This window comes from Battus philenor, unplaced genomic scaffold (genome assembly GCF_028537555.1).
Source record: "Battus philenor isolate CCGP_79_NKW_IND1 unplaced genomic scaffold, ilBatPhil1.0.hap1 SCAF_23, whole genome shotgun sequence".
NCBI lineage: Eukaryota > Metazoa > Arthropoda > Insecta > Lepidoptera > Papilionidae > Battus > Battus philenor.
The window spans coordinates 11,254,948-11,276,163 of NW_027181686.1; the positions used below are offsets into that span (position 1 = coordinate 11,254,948).

The window sequence follows — 21,216 nt, forward strand, 5'->3', positions numbered from 1 at the left end:
TTATGATATATCTCCCCAAAGATATACATACATGTCTCCTAAAATATTTATGTATTTTAAATACATACCAATACCTCACTTTGCGTCGTGGTTACGTTCCAAAAAAACACGACGCAAATTGAAACGCCGCAAAGTGAATTAAGATTTTCTATAGCAAACCATGTTAAGATCGAAGATAGGTTCAAGGGTTACGAAAATACAACTTATTAAAAAGAAAATTGAACAAAGTGAACATTTAAAAAACAAAAGTAATATAACTCTGCCAATAAATAAATTGGAATAATATTTATTTTTTTTGTAATTAGAAACAACATGTAAAAATTTATATAAATTTATTATTTTCTTTTAAAAAAAGCACAACACACTACGTAATTGAAACTGAACTCTAAAATTAGCAAAACAAAGTGAAAATAAAACATTAGTATTCAAATTGCGTTGATTATTAGTTAAAAAGGGAATTCCCGAGTTTTGATGGCATGGCGCAATTAGAAACAAGTGTTGTCAAAAAAAGAAAATTTAAAAAAAAGTAAAGACTCGAACCCGAAACAACGCAATCTCGAAAATCTCACGACGCGCAGTGAACATTAGTACTAATTAAGCAGCGAAGCAACTTCGAAGACGCAAAGCGAGGTATTGGTGTATATATATTTCTTTTGAAAACGACGACATCGACGGCTTGGTGTATTAAAATTTAAAAGATGTGGGGTTTTATTATTCAAAGGAGATATGTGAGTGTCGCTGGGGGCGAAGGGAAAGTGGCCCTGTACTTAGCTGGCTTGGCATTCGAAGGCTCACAAAATATATCTGCATCACAGTTATATATATATTGAAGTTGATACCTTTGTCCACGCAGGTACAATGTGTGATAATCGACGCGACGGCTCTATCGTACGTGGACGCTCCAGGCATCCGAAGCCTGGTGGCAGCTCAGCGTGAGCTAACTGCCAGCCACATTACTGTTCTTCTAGCTGGCGCCAATGGTGAGTATAATATTTTTATACATTTTTAATTCGAAGAGTAAACCTTACACTCACTTACTGAATGTCAAAATGGCAGTTTTATAATTAAAATTTGATGCCAATTAGAGCAGCTGGTGATGATATCTAAAATTCCAGGTCCAGTGTTAGAGATGATAGAGCGTTACAATTCGCTGGAGAACGAACGATTGCAGCTGGATACGTTCCCGACGGTGCACGACGCCGTCGTTTACTACAAGATCCTCACGGCGCGCAAGGAGGAACCTCCGCTTACGATCGTGTCCTCATAGCGCGATATGATGACAGCTATATATCATCATCACCAGCCTTCCAAAGATCGCCGCCTACCTATCTAGTGGGAGGTCTATCTACGCCTATCTAGGCACGTGATCGCCACATTGAAAGCAGAGTATTCAAATAATTACTAACACTTCTTACATTATTACATTTGTGATTTTCGCCCTTTTTAGATACTATATCAAGAAGTTTTATAAAAACAGAAATAGTTATGAAAAAAAAAATATTCAAATGAACTTGACTTAGGAAACTGGACCAAATATGACTTAACTGGTATGATATATGATAATACCGTTTAATAATATATTTGACAATAAGTTTAATAACTTTAGTGACAGAGAACCTAACTAAAGTCTAACTTAAAAGAATCGTGTAAAAATGTATGTTAAAAGATGTTTTAAATACCAGACGAGACTTTTATCTAAAATCATAATTATTAGGCTGTGATATCTATTCAGGTATTCCAATATAAACTTATACTGGGTTATCACGAGATGTTTAAGCTGGTGTGTTGCCATCAATAAAAATTACCATTTAAATTGGGTAATAATACTTTTAATTTTAGAAATATTAATTATGATTTTTTATTGTAAATAACATTGTTAGTTATTAGCGCAAATTTAGCATTATTATGGTGCTTAGTTGAAATATTATTTGTAACAATAAATATTTTAGTTAACTATGTGTATGTCTCGATATTGCTGGTTTATAGAAAACTGTACAAAATTCGGTATGATACTTAAAATGAAGCTTAGACCTAACTTAGATCTACGAATCATGTGATATTTTTTTAACTTACCGTGTAACAGTTGTACTTAGTTTTAATAAAAATGTCTGTTATATTTCGAATATATGTTTTATTTTAGAATTTACCTTTAAAAATTTTTCGTCAATGAAGTCACTTGTGTATGATTTTTTTTTTCTTTTCACTCCCTACTATTTACCATTTATTCACTACCATTTCACCCAAGGTAATGCTGAGATATATACACAGATATGTAAAGGATTTAGAGAAACTTTTCTATATAATATATATACAAAATTAATAACTATGAAAACATATTTAGGACGACGTAATATATATTTTATGCATATACTACGCAATTTGGGGAAATTTACGATTCTTCTGGCAATAAATCTCCAATCTTCTTTATTAAACGTAACAGTTTGCAAACTCTAATTACAAGGAGAAATGTATTCTAAAGCAGAACGTTTTAGACAGCAAAAAAAGAATGAAAGAAGTCAGATTTATGAGGAGGACGAGGCGTTATTTGATGATTGTAGATTTTTTTCATGGTTCAAGTAAAAAAATTGTAAGTATGGAGTTAAGCAAAAAGGGGAGATACTAAACAGGTAACGAATTTTCAAAGGTAAATAGAAATCTAATGCAGTTATTGAAAATAGGGTTGTTTGTTGAAAACCTCTGCATTTAATTCGAAATAACACAGATCAGTACAATAGAGAGTAAGGAACAGCACAAGATTCGTTTTGATCTTGATTGAAAGGAAATTCTGAAACTATGTATAAGAGTCCTGTTAAAATCCACTTAATTTAACCCTTAGTAGCCTGATTTACGAAAGTGATTTTATTATTACTGTGTTTGCTTGGGGGTCTAGATGAAGGAAAAAATAGATTTTTTTTTAATTTCGTTGAAAAGAATATTATACAACAGTAAAATACGTACAGCCAACCTATAAAAAAAAACTAATAGTAATGTGAACATTCGGTTTAAAAGATTGGTATCAAAATTAAAACTCTAGGCTATTAAGGGTTAAATAGAGCTGGAGATGACTTTGTAGAGGCAAGATTATGCTATCGTCAGCGGCGCATCGAAAAAGGGAATTCCACAGAAATATAATTAATTATATACATCGGTATTTTGATAACGTTACTTCATCATCAGCGGCGTATCGAAAAAGGGAATTCCACTGCAATTTTTTTTTATTTAAATCGATATTAATACAGGCGAAACTCAAATAAATAGATGCACTTCTTCTTCCACTTCATACTTTATGTTGTTATTACCTCAACATCTACGAACCTAGGAATAGTTCCACAATTTAATAATAACTTGTTACTTCTAAATTAAAACGCATGTCCAAACAAAGTCCTTCAGGCCAAAATGCCTGAATAATTTACTGCTCCTGCTTACTGTTCAAAAGTCATACTCCACCTTTATTCTCCTACTAATATACTAATCCTCTATTAAATGTACGATGGAGAAGGAATTGAAGACATAATATTAATATTCGAGAAAGTTCCGGACGTAGAAAGCTGCAAAGATGTAGTTGATCGATGGTTTGATAGAATAGATACAGTGATATAACTATTAAAGATTCTTTTGGATATTGCTTTGCCAAAAGCTGTAGATTGAACTAACAGAGGACTAGTTTAAACTTTTGATACATATCGTTAAAAGCTTCTTATTACATTAGTGAAAGTCAGACAGAATCAAATTAGTTTATTTTCCTCCTTTGTACAGGATATGTATGATATATATTTTGAAGTTAATCTAATCTAACATAGATAAATGATTATAAGACGTTAATAAAACATGTATGTAATAAATTGGTAACATTTTATTTAATGAATATTTAACATTTATAGGTCGAATTCACTGAACTCTACCTCATCCGTGTAGTCTCCAGAGGACTCCGGGAATCCGTCAATCTCCTCAAAATCAATGAAGGTCACCTGCCGGAACCATTCGTGGTAGTAACCGGGGCGCACAAAACCTGTTGGCGGAATATTATTTTTATCCATTATAACCAGCTCCTCATTCATAAGACTTATTTAATATCCTTAAGGAATATAATTGTAGCATAATGGATTTTATCCCAATTTGTAAGAAAATACTAATAAATAGATAAAATGCCTAAATAGGCAGCAACTTCCCGTAACTTTGATGGCCATCGTTCCACCTATAGTGGAACCTCTACCAGCTCCTGGTCTGTCAAGAAGAGTTGCAGAAGCGACGTGCCCTGGCCAATTTCACTTCGAGCTACATCAGTAACCTAGATTCTTCTTTATTATTTTCACTTCTGATTTGATCTCAGTTATATAAATATATGTGTAAATAAATATCAGTGTACATTACCAAGTAAACCCACTTTAGGGGAATATGGCAAATTCTACTATAAAGGAACGAAATAACGATACGGTAAGCTATAGTAGGACAGCACTTTGTGATCTTGTATTGCGTGTCTAAAGGTTTAGTCACAATTTATTTTTGCCTCGGTGTTTGGCACTAGTCGGTGTAACATAACTCCTGAGGATGCCCCGTGGAGAGGTGAAACACGTGTTGAGTGATTTGACGATGGCAGTTGTGTAATTCGCATTGTTTGCCGCATACGCATTTATCAGCGGGCTGGCGGGCGGTGCACTTTGTTGCACGACTACCACTGCATGTGCGGAAGTGGCTAAATATTGGTGCTTTTCTTACTAAGGATGGACTTCCGCAAGGTAACGCCTGATTCCAATAAAAAAAGGTCTAATCACAATTTCTTTTATTTGTCTCAGGATCCCATCAGAGTACAAATAGCAACACAATTCTGTCTTCTATTCTAAAAGTCGGTGTCTTATTGTCCACTGTTTTAAAATAAACCATAACAATTGAGTATATTCCATGTCTGTTTCCATCTATCGGTCACTACACCTAGTATTTTAGTAGTAGTAGTAGTAGCCTAGTACTGGATATCCTGAAGAACGAATTAAAAGCCTTAGTTGTGGAGTTGTAGCTAACGCGTCGAACGTATGGCAGAGGTCTAAAAATAGTCAAGACGGTTACCTGAGGGGGAGGGACTGTTGCACAATGAGGCACCAAAGCTCACCACGCCTATCAATGTAGGTTTCCCATCAGTGTCCTGTATAACCAGAGGACCACCGCTGTCACCCTGGAACGAAATATAAATAGCACTTGAGTATCCACTAGAGTTAATAGGTTTGGAAAGAACTAGGTTGCTTCATCATGTAAGGCTAAACTCAGAGACTTCCAGTTGAACTAGTTGGAAACGACCTGCAACCACCGTCTTCTGAGGAAGGTGGAACGAAAAGGTGGAAGTATCACGATATCCTTGTCAATCTGATATATGCTCCTTATGTTGATAATATCATAAGAGAATTACTAAATAACTATCGATGGTATGCGATTGACACTCAGGTCGACATTGATTTGAAGTTTTTGGCACAATTGTTACAATATGTTTAGAATATTTTTACAATAATGAAGATTGCAAATGTTGCGCGTGAGGTTGCAAATGAGGCTCTATCTTACAAAAAGTCTTTGCCACTTACGTGATCCTGCAAAGTATATTACTTTGTTGAAAATAAATATGGAGGTGACTTTAAGAATGTTTTAATCTATAAATACATCCATCTTTAAAAGTGAACAAGATCCAGACTTAAACGGTATACTTCACTAATGTGAAGTTAAACAATAAGTTATTTCTTATAGATTCAGGCGTTACTTTGCTTATTGTCCATGAATTACAAATGTTCCTTCATCAGAATAACAATTGAACAAGATTAAATAATATTTTTTAATTCAATTCAACTAAGTGACAATCATTTTTGATTGCAGGTGCTGAAACCAATAAAAAAATTAGTGCTATGAATTTCTATTCATACAGACTCATGATCCGCCAAGGTGAAGTAAACCATATTATAATGTATGTGTGAAGACTTTTTCATCAGTTTGCAGTTGACATGTATGTCAAAATTGAGACTGAACGATTGTCATACATCCGTTTGAACCAACGACAGCTACGATCAGGAATAGATTCATCTCCGCGATGCTATAGATGCGGATGGCAATGTGAACAATGTGGAAAGAATGACTTGCCAGCCACTTATATAAGAAGCCCACGCCATATGCATGAATATGCTCAGGATGCTATGTCACGTTTTAGGCATTATGGCCGCCCAGACTTATTTCTTACATTCACATGTAACCCAAAATAGTCCGAAATCAAGAGGGAATTGCTACTTACCCAAACACCAATTGATAGACATGACATAACTGCCAGAATTTTTAAACAAAAATTGAAATCTCTCTTGAATTTCTTAATTAAGCATTGTGTGTATGGCCGAGTCCGTTGTTAGATGTAAATGTGTAGATTAGTCTGGTTAGTGGACGAAATAAAGCCAGATAGGATTGATTCCATAATTTCAGCTGAAATTCCAGACGAAATAGTTGACCCAAAATTGCATGCAGTAGTTACCAAACATATGATACATGAACCTTGAGGACTTTTCAACTACAATTCACCTTGTATGGTTGACGGCAAGTGTTCCAAGCGATACCCAAGAGACCTGCTCGCTGAAACTATAACGGGAAATGATGAATACCCATTGTATCGTCGGCGATCAGTTGCGGATAATGGGCGATCGGTAGTTGTGAAGGTAGGAGGACAAAATGTTGATTTAGACAATCGTTGGATTGTGCCATACTCGCCAATATTGTCCAAAGCTTTTGAGACTCACATCAATGTAGAATATTGTAACTCTGTAAAGTCGATAAAGTACATATGTAAATATGTTATGTTAACAAAGGTAGCGATATGGCTGTCTTCGCTGTAACCAATGTAAATGGTGAAATATCACAGTACCAGATGGGTCGCTATGTAAGTGCCAAGGAAGCAATTTGGCGTATCTTTTCGTTTCCGATCCATGAATAACACCCTACAGTAGTCCATTTGGCAGTCCATTTAGAAAATTGTCAATGAGCTTATTTTAACGAATCAAACGCGGCAGAAAGAGCGGCATGTCAACAACTAGTTGCGTTTTTTGGGGTATGGTCTTTGAACATGATAACGACCACACATGTTTGACCACTCTACAAAAGCTTAAGAGAGTTTGACTGGTAGATATTGTTGTAAGAGAGATTCATACAGACATGATTTTGCACCTTCATGTCGGTTTTTTCAAAATTCTTTAGTCATTCTCGAGTTAACGTCAAGGGAAATCCGACAAAACTAATTAATGTGTTTTTATATCCAAAAAAATCTGCAGCAACGACACCATATCTTTACCACGGATCGCAAAATGTCATCTGTATATCTCTCGATTTTTTTTGCCTCTCGAATTTTTTCCACAAATTATTACTTTTAATATGTTTTTTTATCATTAATATTATTTAACATGAGTAGGAATAATTTAGAAAAAAAAAACATTTTAAATATGACATAGCTACATACAAGGGAATACCTATTTGGAAAAAGAAGTTTTGGAAAATTTGGTACCAAACAGCTAACCCGAGTACGTCGTACCAGAAACAGGTTAATAAAACTTAAGAACATTTTAAATACCAAAACAGGTGTTTAATCTAAAGTAGTTAATCTTTAGGCTGTGATATCTTATTAGACGCGTGAATTAATAGAATACAATCTAATACTGGATTATCGCAGGTTCATATCATCATAAGTGTTGCCATAAATAAAACATACCATTTCCAATTGGGTAATTACAAATTCAATATATTTTTTTTTCGTTTCGGATTTCAATTATAATTAAGGTAATGATTTTTTATTGTAAATAACAATATTAACAATAAATAGCGTACATCTTGCAGTTTCTTTGTGCAAAGTTTAAATATAATTTCTAACAATTAAAACGTATGACTTAGTTTGCAATGTATTTTAATAAACGCTTCCCTGTTGTACTCCCTGTCGTTCAAAATAGGTACACGATCCCGGCATATTTTATTTCCGTGTATTCGACAACGATAAAATGCCAGTGACTCCTCCAGCACTCCGTGCCCTACGAACGTAAGTTCAAACCGGCACGGCTTTCTTACCTTCTCACTAAATAGATAACATGTACATCTAGACACCTTTAAATTATCTAATGGATTCAGGCGTTACTTTGTGGAAGTCTATTCTAAGTAAGAAAAGGACTATTACATAGCTACTTCCGCTATGTAGCAGTAGCCGTGTAATAAAGTGCACCGCCCTCCAGCCCGATCTCATTTTTTGGTACTCTTTTAATTTTATGATTTGCTATGCAATCCAAATTGCATTTGCAGGTTTCACGAGTCCCAGGGACAAGGCGCTTAGCCTAACACCTTTTTGAAGGTAGAAAATATCGAAGGCTTCCTGGGAAGCCTCTGCTCTACTCGCTACATACTACATTTTCACTGAATTGGGAGGCCATAGAGGTCTTAGTTTGTTTGTGTACCTCGACGTAGGCAGTTTGAAATTAACAAACCGAAGTATAAATTGAAATTTAAATTTGTATAAAAAGTCTGAATAGTGTTTATTTCAAAGGCGTCTTAAACTTTAATGCAGTTAATTTGTCAGTTAGTGAAGGCTATAGTTTTAGAAAGCTCGTAATAGTAGATTAAACAAAATTTTCGCGAGCAGGTTCGGTGCGCCCCGGCTCCTACCACTCCTGGATCCAGCAGGTGACTCTCATCGACTTCGACTGGGGCAACGATGACTTTGAGTCCTCTGGAAACCGAGTTACACAGAATTCAGTGAACTCTGCATGTAAAAGTGCGTTTTACATAATAAAATAGCTTCCTAGTGTAGTAAATTTATTTTTTTCTGCAATTGCAAATTATATTACTTAACTTTGGATACTACTTGTGCTGTGACGCCATAAGCAATACGGGTTTCGTAAGAAATCTTTGTATAATATTGAATAAAAAAATGTACATGTTTTTAAATACTGTAAAAATGCGTATTGTAAAAAATAATTACTTCGCATCTCATATGTGAGAAGTGTCCCAAAATAAGACAACTGCGTATGGTCGCCTTACTTTAATATACATGTTAAAAGGATATATGATGCAAAAAAAGTTTAGGCGAATAAATTCAAAATACTACGGTGGTAACACCATACAGGGCTAACCACCTCGAAACACAGATGCCTCCTAAGATATCCGGCGACATCAAGAATCTGATAGGATTTTCCAAAAAGTTGACTCGAGTAAGGTTTAACCAAAAAACCAGGTTGCAAAGGCACGATAAGGACGAATTTAGGGTAACCAAAAATTTTCAAAACACGTGTTTTAACTTTGGTGGGAGGATTTTTTATTTTTAACGAATGAATATATTTTTATTGATCTAACAATGATACCATGAAGAACATGTTGAATTTACCCGGAAGTAAAGTTTATTCTAAATTTAAACACAGACATCGACTACAGATCTAAGCGACAGGTTGAACTTTAAAGTTTAACGTTCTATTTTATTTGTTTATTTATTTACTCTGTAGTCCATTAATAGGATATAAAAATAAATGGAAGAGAAATAAATATCATCAAGTGATTGAAAGGGTTTGAAATGTTTTGTCACTCAACTAATTTTTTAAGTCCCTGGGTCTTTTTTATACGATTTTGAAATAAAGCCGATAAAAATAAATATGTACAATATTTACACCATTTTGTTCTAAAACAAATTCTTAATTTTATTAATTATAATATTAACAGTGCTTGCAGAACCTTCTTTTATATCTATATAGCAACAAAATACAAACATAGGAATGCCATAATCTATTTTAATCCAACCCGTAAAAATGGACCTGTATTTGTTTTTTATAATTAGTACTCGCAGATTTAATTTCACTGTACAATCATTATATTTTATTTTTGGTATTAAAAATTGATTGTTTTCGTATATTAAATATTTATGTAATATAGATTTCATTAACATAGCTTTTGTTTGGTTTTTTGGGTAAATATTTAGTTTTCTTAAGTTATGGAATATCTTTAAATTTTGTCATATGTTATATGTATTTTTACACGATTTTCTTTTGTTTTGCACGCTAAGTACAGTTGTGCAACCACTATAGATATATTCCTATTAACATACAAGTTATTCATAAAGTAAATAAAATTTAACAATCGGTAGTTCGGCTGACACAATAAAATATGATACTTAGTCCAAGTTAACACGTTCACTGCGGCTTGAGGTCGATTCAGCCTCATGGTAAACTTTGCACTGGTGCGGCGCGTAAAACTCGTGTTTTCTCTCTAGTGCGGCGGCTGTTTACGCTCAACCGTATGAGGTATGACAAAGACAAATATAGCTTTCTTTATGTCTGCGAAGCATTGACTCAATATTGTAAAAAAATATTGATGAACATGAGGCAGAAAAGGTCTCAACCACACTACTAGGAAGTTCAGCTTGAGGTTGATTCGACCTCAGCCGCACCAGCTGAAAGTTCTTCAAAATTGGGCCCGCAGTGAACGTGTTAAGCATTCGCATTTTCTCTGTAGATGTTGTTGCTGTTAGCCATAAGGCTTTTACAACTTCATCTGAACTGAGTTCATGGAACAGAAGGGTCTGTGAACTTAAAACAAGTTAAGCGAAATTATAGTAAAGTAAGAGACTTTTTTATCTTTTTTTATCTGTTTATTGTCTCACTACAGAGGGTTGTGACACTTTTTGAAAAGTTTAAATTGTTCTAGAACTACGAAAGAATAAAAAATAATCGATTTGTGGAAATATAAATTAAATTTCGGCTACACCTTTATCAATATCTCGGAAAGATTTAAGAAATAATCATCGATCATTTATTATCGTCATTAGTCGTTTTATCATTAGATTTATGTTAATTCACAGATTATGTACTTCAAAAATTAGATGTTGACTCTTTAATTAGATAATTGGTGGGCGAGATGGCGGTGCACTTTTTGGTATTGCTCTGCATTTTCGGTATTGCTCAGGTATATCATTATTTTTATTCATTTATAACAATATTTAATATTATAGAACTTTATCTGTGTTAATGCTTGTTGGGTAATACGATTGGTAGTGTTGTTTGAACCACTCCGAAACTAATATCATATAATATTTTTTACATAAGATACATAGTGACATGTGATTAATAAAATTTTGTTTCTTTTTGCTTCATACTTGTTTCAATGTCTCAATCAAAAATCTTCATACATAAATCCGTTTCCAAAATCGAAGACCATTTGTCCAAATTAATAACTTTACAAAGTGTATATATGTCTAGACTCGACGATCGTCTTTAATAAAGGTCTTGCGCTATTTTCTGCGACAAATAAGTCCTCGGTCCATCTTCTAAGGCTCCTTCTCCTGCCACGTCTACAGGCTTGTGGTCGCTACTCAAGTACCTTCCAACCCCGACGCAGTGGCGTACCTAGGGGGGGGGGGGGCGGTGGGTGCGGTACGCACCGGGCGGCACTTACCTTGGGGCGGCATTTTTTATATTTACTTATAGTTATAAAAAGCAACTTTTTCATTTCATATTTATTTTCTTTCTTCAATAATAAATTATTATTATAAGTTTAATATTTGATTTATATAAATTATGATTTCGAATATTATTCCTCGGTGTATATAAATGTATTTTAGTGTAAATTTTGGATTCTAATTCAAGAACAAGATAATATTTTTATTTTATTGTATTCATAAAATTCGTTGAATTCGTAAAAGGATCTTTACGACTTTGTTCGGCAATTTTTCCTAACTAAAATTTTTTGATGTCAGTTTATAAATGTCATTTCTTTTGAAAAGTTTATATGATTACTTTGAAGTGATACATCAATATTTTTTTAAATCAAAAACCACTATTTGATTGACATATAATAGAAAGGGCGGCAAACTGGAGATCGCCCCGGGCGGCAAAAGATCTAGGTACGCCACTGCCCCGACGGCTTTCAGTTACACGAACGATGAGAATCACCCACTGCCACTTTAAACGAGCAACTCTTCGAGCTACATCAGAGACCTTATTTTCTTGCGGATCTCCTCATTTTTGATTCGAGCATAGTATACCATTGCTCTCTAAGTAAGCGACCACGTTCTAAGTGAAGAGTCTGCTTTGAGCCAACTGTAAGCGAGCACGTTTCGATAAGTCAACACACACCGGTCAAAGACATCCATCTTCAGGCATTACGGTATTTATATGTGATAGTTTATATATTGCTACCGAAACCGCTATACCGCGCCTTAGTAATACCCGCGGTGAGGCGAAGGAGGATCGTTCCTTCAGTCCACTGTCTAAACTCGCGATAGTTGCGTTCATACTTTTCCTTTCTTTAAGTTAAGTTTCATCTTGTATTTCATGTATTACTTATTGGATGGACTCGATAAATAAATAAACATACTTTTTTGTCTACGGTTGTGAATTGCTCAGGAAGCCTCGTCTCTTGGCTGAATAAATCACCCGAGTAAAGGCATGCTAATAACCATTTATCATCATTTAATGTAAAAGTGTTGTGTAATATTGCAAGATATTGCTCTACAAAAGAAAACTAATGTATGAAATTATATTAATAATTTTCTTTCGAAATAGTAAACGTCTCCATCTTTCTCAAGTCTTCACCAGTTAATCATGCATCCGCTTTTAATGGTCATGTTAAACTTATTTATTGCATGGTCAACTTGGTCAATTTTTCACAGCTCTTTTAATATGATAATTAAAAAAAATATACATCACCTTAGGCTTTCAGATATCTGCTTGCAAAAAAGTTTTAACTCATTGTATGTTTTATTTCAATAAATTAGAAACTAAATATTTTTATTAATTGAGATTTACATCCTAAAAAATGATGCCTAAAATATTATTTACGTATAAAATATATAACTGTTAAAATCATACAATAAGTTGTGTATATTTATAAAATTGTTGTTTATTATATGTACAGATTATGAATAAACATATATCGGTACCTCGTTTCGATGTTGTCTTAGAGTGTACAAGAGACTTACAATAATAAGTGATCTAAGTGTAATTAATAATTAATTTGTACTTGACAAATAATTGACATTATTTAACAGAATGAAGCGGCACCGCATCCGGCTGAGCCTGCCTTCATCGAAGATTTACGTGGAGGTGATTAATATTATCAGTTTTAATTCTAGATATACAATCATTAACATATATATGATATAAACGAGCAAGATAATTATATGTATTAAAAGTATTAAGATTGTGATATTGATAAAACGGATAATGTTACATACATACATGCATATTAATTTTGGCTCTGTTGTTGGAGTTTCGCGTTTAAACCCTACATGATATTTTTTGTTTTTATTCCATTATCATCTTTCGTCCTCCTCAATGTCTTTCTTTCTCTCCTCAAATTTCCTTTACAATATCTGTCATTCCTTTCCATATTTTCCTTCCATAAATCGCTTCGTTACGTAATATCTTTTTAGAGAGAGTATTGAAAGATGTACGTGCACTGTGCGACAGCTTATTTTATTATTATTATATTTGAAAAGAAGGCAACAAGCTTCTTCTATTGACTAATTTGCTTCCTTGTCACCATGTAGCAAAACCACAATATTTTTCATATAATTATATATATATATATATATATACAGCGTCACCAGACTGTGTATATAGTTTAGTCTTGAGAGGGAGATATCTCTGTCTCTTCTTTTAAAGAGTCTCTACTTGGAGAAAACGAAATCTCGGAAGCTAAAATTTTAAATTCAAAAACTCTTAATTCAACTCACGATGTATTGCATGTCTTTTTAACTTTCAATTGAGTCCAACGCGACCATTTTTTTTTAATTATGCAAAGAAAAATATTAAATAAATAATGAAGTGTTCTAGACCATTTTAGCACGCCTATTTATTTTTTGACATTCTTTTGTAACAGTAAGTTTCTATTGTGTTGGATTCTACTGAAAAAGAGTATACACTGTCCATAGATAGAAATGCTTTAAGTCGAATCATAGGTACACAAAATTTATTACTACACACTATTAATATGCACATTTTAATACCGACACTCCTTACTCTCTGCGATCTCCTGACCTCAAATCAATGACAATATTGGAGACATTGTCACATCTGTGAACATCTGTGCCAAAGTAGTCGGACTCATGGAGTCCATTCGGGTGAACTTGGACTGACCTTTCGACCTGGCCGGCTCTTTGCTTCACAATAATTTAACATGTCATAATGAACTACCTTTTGAACTCACTCTCCTCTCATTTTCTTTTTTATTTTCGATAGAGAAATTCTCCAGTTATTCTCAAAGTGCACTACGTAAAAGGAGGGGGTGGCAAGATTTTTGTGATGATGTCTTTAATAGTTATCTTCAGGACTTAAAACCTATTACTGTAATGTACCTAAATAAACATTAAACACAAAGTAAGAAAAGGACCAATATTTAGCCACTTCCGCACATGCAGTGGTAGTCGTGCAACAAAGTGCACCGCCCGCCAGCCCGCTGATAAATGCATATGCGGCAAACAATGCGAATCACACAACCGCTACCGCCAAATCACTCAACACGTGTTTCACCCCTCCACGGGGCATCTTCTGGAGTTATGTTACACCGATTAGTGCCAAACACAGAGTCTTTTTTGTCGTTGTTTGGAAGTGGCTAAATATTGGTTCTTTTCTTTCTTAGGATGGACTTCCGCAAGGTAACGCCTGATTCCATTAAATATTAAACACAAAATTCTTTTTAATTAGATATCGGTAGAATGTACAGTTATATGTATTTAATTTTGTATATCCAACGTAATCCAGGAGCATCACGGATCGTGGGCGGTTGGGAAGCGGAACCTGGTCAGATACCGTTTCAAGTGAGCCTGCGCATGGTCAACGCAGTGGGCCAGGTGTCCTCGTGCGGAGGCTCCATCATCCACAGCGAATGGGTGATCACCGCCGCGCATTGTGTTGCCAAGTGAGATTTATTTATTTTTATACAGATGTACAGGAAACAAACTTTTACATAATATATACCTATAATTATAACTTATTACTTAAGATCCACATAAAATAATCATGAGGTAGAGATATGTAATTAGATATATGAAATAGGAAATTTATAAAGAAAAAAATTATAAATGAAGGTAGTATAAGATATATACCTAATTCTTTTTTCAGGGCTTTTACATAATTTTGTAAATTGTGTCGATTCATATTAGAATACACATTTTAAGTTTTTCTCTAACACGTTCCATACTTTTCTTTTTAAATTCTCATTTTGACAGTGCTACTTATCTATACAGAAACAAAATATTAGAGTGATCGGAAAGTAATGTCGCTTTCTTAAATTAAATTCACACGGCTATTTTTAACAAGTTTTTATTTGTAATCTACAATATATTCACCTTCGTTAACAACAACCTTGTTCCATCTAGTATACAAAATCAATGCCGGAACGGTAAAAATCAATCGGTTTTTCAACTTTGCTAAAGATGATCACATGATCATCTTTAGCAAAGTTGAAAAGTCAGATATATATATATATATATATATATATATATATATATATATATATATATATATATATAAAGATTTCAATTTGTATTTTTATAGGCTTTGTACATATGTTATTGATTTTGACTGCAATTTTTTTTAATAAAAATATATTATATTTAAAATTTTTAAAAATATCTATTACTATGTACTTATTTAATATGAATTTCATTACTTTTTCATTTATACCGTTTTGGTGTAAATATTTAGTTATTTTAATCTTACACGAATTATATATGGAACAATTAGTCTGATTTAACCATATGTCGAATGTATTTTTACACGATTTTTGCAAGCTTTTCTAAAGAACATATCTATAGCGTTAAAAAAGAGTTGGGTGTACACATATTTTACAAACATAATACCAAAACAATTTCCAACCTCTGGTCATAAATAATCAAATATTTTGTCGTCAGAACAGTTATATAGTTTACCTGGACTTAAAATAAATAATATTTTTTAACTCTTGCAGTCGATCTCTATGCTGTTTCGAAATAAATTTTATATCTATACTCATTTTACTTCTTTACCACGATCTCTGTACATACATTTGTACGTACGTTGCAATGCAGTTGTGTAGAGTATTTATTTAAAACAATTCAAAGTGGCTTTTCACTCAAATATTTAATTTAATTGCATGCATATAGTTTCTAGAATTTTTTCCGTCACTTCCTCGCTAACGGTTGCTAAATCGAATGTTAGCCAATTAATAGCAAAGGAGTCGTACGATTCTTTCCCATGATTGAGAATATTTTTACACCTATTTCCTATCATCCTGTATAAAACAAAGCATTTTCGTATAGCCAAATACTTTATTTATATTTTAAGCACTTAAGATCTCTTTTTGTTCTATAAGCTACACTGTAATAGACATGAATTAAATGTTTCCTATTATATTTTAACATACATATATATGATAAACAGACAGAAGCTTAGAGAGCTAAACCTAACCATAAGTATTATATAAAAAAAAACAAATCCCAAAGGACTGTTTCTTCTAAAATAATGTGTGGAATTTTTAAATATAGATTTACATATATCTCGCCTACGGTTATTGAGTATTAATTATATTAATATAATACAATAATGGTATCCTAGAGGTAGGGGACGTAAAATTACGATCGTAGATTGCAGGTTGGATTCCCGGGAAATAGTCGTGTTTAATTCACAATTTATGTTAATTATATATGATTGACACACAAACAAGATTCCTCTGTGTAACATAATACCAAAATGCAATCTTAAACCCGTCAGCCAAACGCAGCGATTATGGTTCATCCCCCACTAGATTTTTGAAGGAAGTCTATGTCTTACAGGAAGCGTCTAGTGCAGTGATGCCCAAAGTGGTCTATATCGACCCCTAGGAGTCTATGACAACCTGCAAGGGGTCTACGTCAGCGAAAAAAAATTTGGGGGTCCATGAAATGAAAATGGGGTCCACGACAGTGGATCTCAACACATACACTGATAGTACCTATTTACTTACATCATATTTATTATAATATCAAAACATTTACATTATTTATAAAAGTACCTAAGAAGTAAAAAATTTATTATACATATATGTTTATAAAATTGTGTAAGTTGTAGGATATTGGTATTCGTTTTGTGCTCGCAATACATTTTCATAACATAACATGTGTTTTTACTTTAAGTTTTTAACACTAAACTTCACTACAGTTAGAAATTTACAGGAAATCAATATCAGGTAAGTAGGGGGTCTTCCCAACACGGAAAAACATGGCAAGGGGTCTACGACACAAAAAAGTTTGGAGAACTCTGGTCTAGTGGCTAAAACGATGAAAACGACAAGACAATGTTTTAGGAAACTTAAAAAACAAGAAATTAAATTGGAAAATCATTTTCAAATTATTGCATGACAAGAGAAAAGGGATTTTTTTACTTATATAGTAATAATACAGTTATTTATATAGAATAACTTACAATTAATTATAAATTATATGATATAAGCTTGGGATATATAAATGAGATTGCAAGTATAAAGTACGAATTGCCTAGTGCCTTGTGAAACGGACTAATTTTGAAAATATATGCCCACAGCCGCAACATGTTCGTGGTCCGTTTGGGTGTGACAAATATCACACGACCGGAAATGATCTTGGAGACCACGTCAAAGTTCATTCATCCCGGCTACGACGAGATCCGCGCTGGAGTCCAGACCGATGACATCGCCTTACTGGGTCTCGACAGACCCGTGCCTTTCGGAAGTAAGTCCAGACCAGTGATTTAACCTAACATTTAAAGATTCATTCATTCGAGAATATTTGTTATGAATATTGTTATGCAAAAAGCTTTAAATATTTTACACTTATTTTCAATCACCTTATATAAAATTATCATCTCTGTAGCCGGTAGACGCCGCATGTCTACCCATTTCTTTTGGACCTGCGACATAGTTTAAGTCACGAGAAATCGATAAATGCAGGTAGGAAAAAAGCCGGTCATTGTAACGATATTTGGTGAAGGATCTGACTTACAGAGGATGTCTATAAGCTGACATAATAATGTTGAATTTATTTTTTCTGTAAGTACGCGATAGGCCAATAACTTCTGTAGTTTCGGTAGTTTCTGTAAAAAGTCTGTAGGGATAAATGAAAAATTTAATATGCACTAAAATCAGTTTTGAAAATGATGTTATTTTTGAAATTAGTTTAGGCCTCTATAAAGCTTTTACATCTATATCTAATCACTGTATAATAGAAAGGTAAAAACAATTATGAATTCAGATATTGAAACATTGTATATTCTCTGCCTTCACAATTCAGCAATCTCGCTATCTTACTAAACACAATAGATTGCTGCTTTTTAAAAAATAGCCCCTCCGCACCCTTGTTTGTTAAGAAACATAACATAAATATATTTAAACCACAGAATAACGCACTCGGTAGTTTGTTTATTCTAGTATTAATTGCATGTCGGTTTCTAAGGGAGAAATTTCTTCAATATATTGTAGGTTACATTTTTTTTTAAATATAATAAATAGAAAAAGATAACTTAACAGGTCCCTCATGGACAATCTCTTTCTTCCTCCGACATTTCGTCAGGAGTTTTTTAAGTTACGTGAAGTAAAAAGAACCCTTTGTTAGAAGTCTTGACTTGAACTACGTGGACTTGGAAGTAATCAAAAATAGCTTGCATATAACCGCTTAAAACCTCAAGTACTTTCAGGAATGTTAAAGTGGAAATTCTTTCGCAGAGTACATCCAGCCCTGTCGGCTGCAGAACAGCGAGCAAAAGAACATCGACTACTCCGGCGTGCGGTTCACCGCCAGTGGCTTCGGTAGGACTGACGACCCGTGGAACGGTAAGACCATATTCTCCTACGTTATGTGTACATCTAAAATGAAGCAAGAAACAAATAAGAAGGATGTAATTTGCTCTGAAGTTGTTCACCATGACAAAAACACTACCAGATTTTTATTTGATGTCATGGAGAAACAAAACTAGCCATCATCTTGAAAGTAATAATATTATACGGACGAGAGACTCTTCACATATACTCCTGTAATATTTCATATTTTAGCATTCCTTACTAAACACTATTTACATACATAAAAATTAAATTAAGTTGGATAAGATAACCAAAAAGTTTTTATATCATTTACGTTAAGTACTTTTATAACCTAAAAATAATAATATGAATGTGTGATACATAAAACGGTAACATGTCTGGCCACTCGTTATTTTGTATAGAAAAATATTTCTAAAAAAATCACTAACACAGAACAAAGAATAGCAACAGTCGTTGGCTTCAGAACCGTATGAAGTAAACGAAGCAACAATAATTAACTGCTGCAAATCGACTCGTGTCGGTGTTCAGAGCGCACTTGAAATTTGACGCGAGCTTCAGTTATCAACATGAAATATAGTTCTATATATGTTGTATTCTAAGTTTTAAAATGATTTCGTTTCGTTTATTACAGTCATCATCATTATCGTTTTAAAAATGTCTACTGCTGGGAACAGACGACCCTGATGGATTTCCAATAAGATTAATTGTAAGTGGCCTAGCATCCAGTGGCTTCCAACGACCTTTAAAAGGTCATCTGTCCGCCTTATTTTTGGACGTATTTCAATGCGTTTTTGGTCTGTGACCTCGACTTCAGAACCTTAATGTCCCAGTGGTTATCTGTTCTGCAAGTGAAGTGTACTGTCCACTACTACTTCAAATTTCCAATCCGCTGAGCTAAGTGAGTTACAGTATGATATATGTTGTATTGGAAATTTCCTAAAACTATCCGAATCCAGGAGGTGCAGCATCGGAGGTACTGTTGTGGGTGCACCTGCGAGGCATCAGCAACTCTGCGTGCAAAAGCTGGTACCCTACCAGCACCGTGATCAAGGAGCAGACCATCTGTGCCGCGTACTACAACAACACCATGCAGGCTACTTGCCAGGTGATATCCCAATTTTTTTTGGTTTTAACCCATGATTGTATATACCAACATAGCCTATTGTTTCCATAACTCTGATTCAAGTTAATCATCATCATAATCATTTTAGCTACAGGACGCCGAATGCTGAACATGAGCTTTCCCTCTAGATTTCCAAAGTTACATAGCTATTCATACACCTAGGTGAATATCATGATGAATGCGTGTAAGTTATAACTTGTTTCACTTTAGATATTACCCGAAGTCCTTCGGTTTTAAAATGAGGAGACGACGTCAAGGTTGAACAGCAACAATTTGTACTTTAACTTCTATATACTTTCAGGGTGACAGCGGCGGTCCCTTAACCATAGTGGATACTGATGGAAGGCCCACAATGGTGGGCGTGGTGAGCTTCGGCTCCGCAGCTGGGTGCAACAGTCCGTTCCCCTCAGGTAACTCAGCCCTTTTTGGATCTCGTATCTTCGTTTCATCCCATAGACGTCCACAGAAAAACTTAGGTCTCCCCCAAAGATTTAAGATACATCATAATCGCCATGCTTGGAGGGTTGGTTGGCGATCGCAGATATACCACAAGCAGATATACCATAATACCACAGTATTATGGTACCTAGAGGGCGATGCTGCCTATCTTCTGAAAACATATTTCTGCAGCAGTGGTAATCCCGTATAATTAATGCATAAAGTGTGAATTATACATGAGATCATATTCAGAGAATCGACCTCGCGACCTATGATCGCATGTCTCAATCCCCTACCACTTTGCTTCCTAGAACTTAGTAACTCCATAGAGTGTCCACCGAAAATATATATATACATATATATATATATATACACATATATATATATATACATATATATATATATACATATATATATCGGATAACAGCCCGAGCCAACTTCCCCGGAAAACCTCTGCCAAATATGACTTTAAAGACTAAAGACGAGCAAAAAAATATAATTAGCAAGTACATAATATATTACATGATGCACTTGATCACTTTAAAAGCATTTCTTACACAGGTCTAGTGCGGCCAGGCCACTACCACGACTGGTTCACGGAGGTGACCAAGATCGATTTCGACTGGAGCAGCGATGACCTGGAGTCATCCGGGGACTACTCAGACGAGATCGAGTTCAGCGAACTCGACCTTTAAATGTCAATTGTACTTTGCAATAAATTAAACTTCAGCAGGTGTTATATGATCGTTTTATTGTTTTTGTTATAAACCAACTCTAGCAGGTAATTAGTGGAGCAAAAGTAATGTCATAACGTTTACCTTAATTTATACATTTAGTTATATGTATAAATAATAAAAAATATACCAGAC

At 34.2% G+C, this 21,216-nt stretch overlaps 2 protein-coding genes across 3 annotated transcripts in view; both read left to right on the plus strand.

Moving 5' to 3' along the window:
- Prestin (prestin) overlaps positions 1-2,123 on the plus strand; it is a 29,968-nt gene extending 27,845 nt beyond the window's left edge. For both annotated transcript variants that reach the window (XM_068767493.1, XM_068767492.1), the window contains exons 16-17: positions 854-980; positions 1,116-2,123. In XM_068767493.1, the coding sequence (XP_068623594.1) occupies positions 854-980; positions 1,116-1,267 (279 nt within the window). In that variant the 3' untranslated portion in view covers positions 1,268-2,123. The remainder of the gene's footprint in view (positions 1-853; positions 981-1,115) is intronic.
- Positions 2,124-13,027: 10,904 nt separating this feature from the next.
- LOC137924182 (chymotrypsin BI-like) lies at positions 13,028-21,073 on the plus strand. The gene is made up of 7 exons (XM_068767544.1): positions 13,028-13,079; positions 14,739-14,895; positions 17,535-17,701; positions 18,691-18,798; positions 19,743-19,891; positions 20,211-20,319; positions 20,909-21,073. Exons 2-7 carry the CDS (start codon positions 14,807-14,809, stop codon positions 21,040-21,042), a joined length of 756 nt encoding a protein of 251 aa, XP_068623645.1. The 5' UTR covers positions 13,028-13,079; positions 14,739-14,806; the 3' UTR covers positions 21,043-21,073.
- The last annotated feature ends 143 nt before the right edge of the window (positions 21,074-21,216 follow it).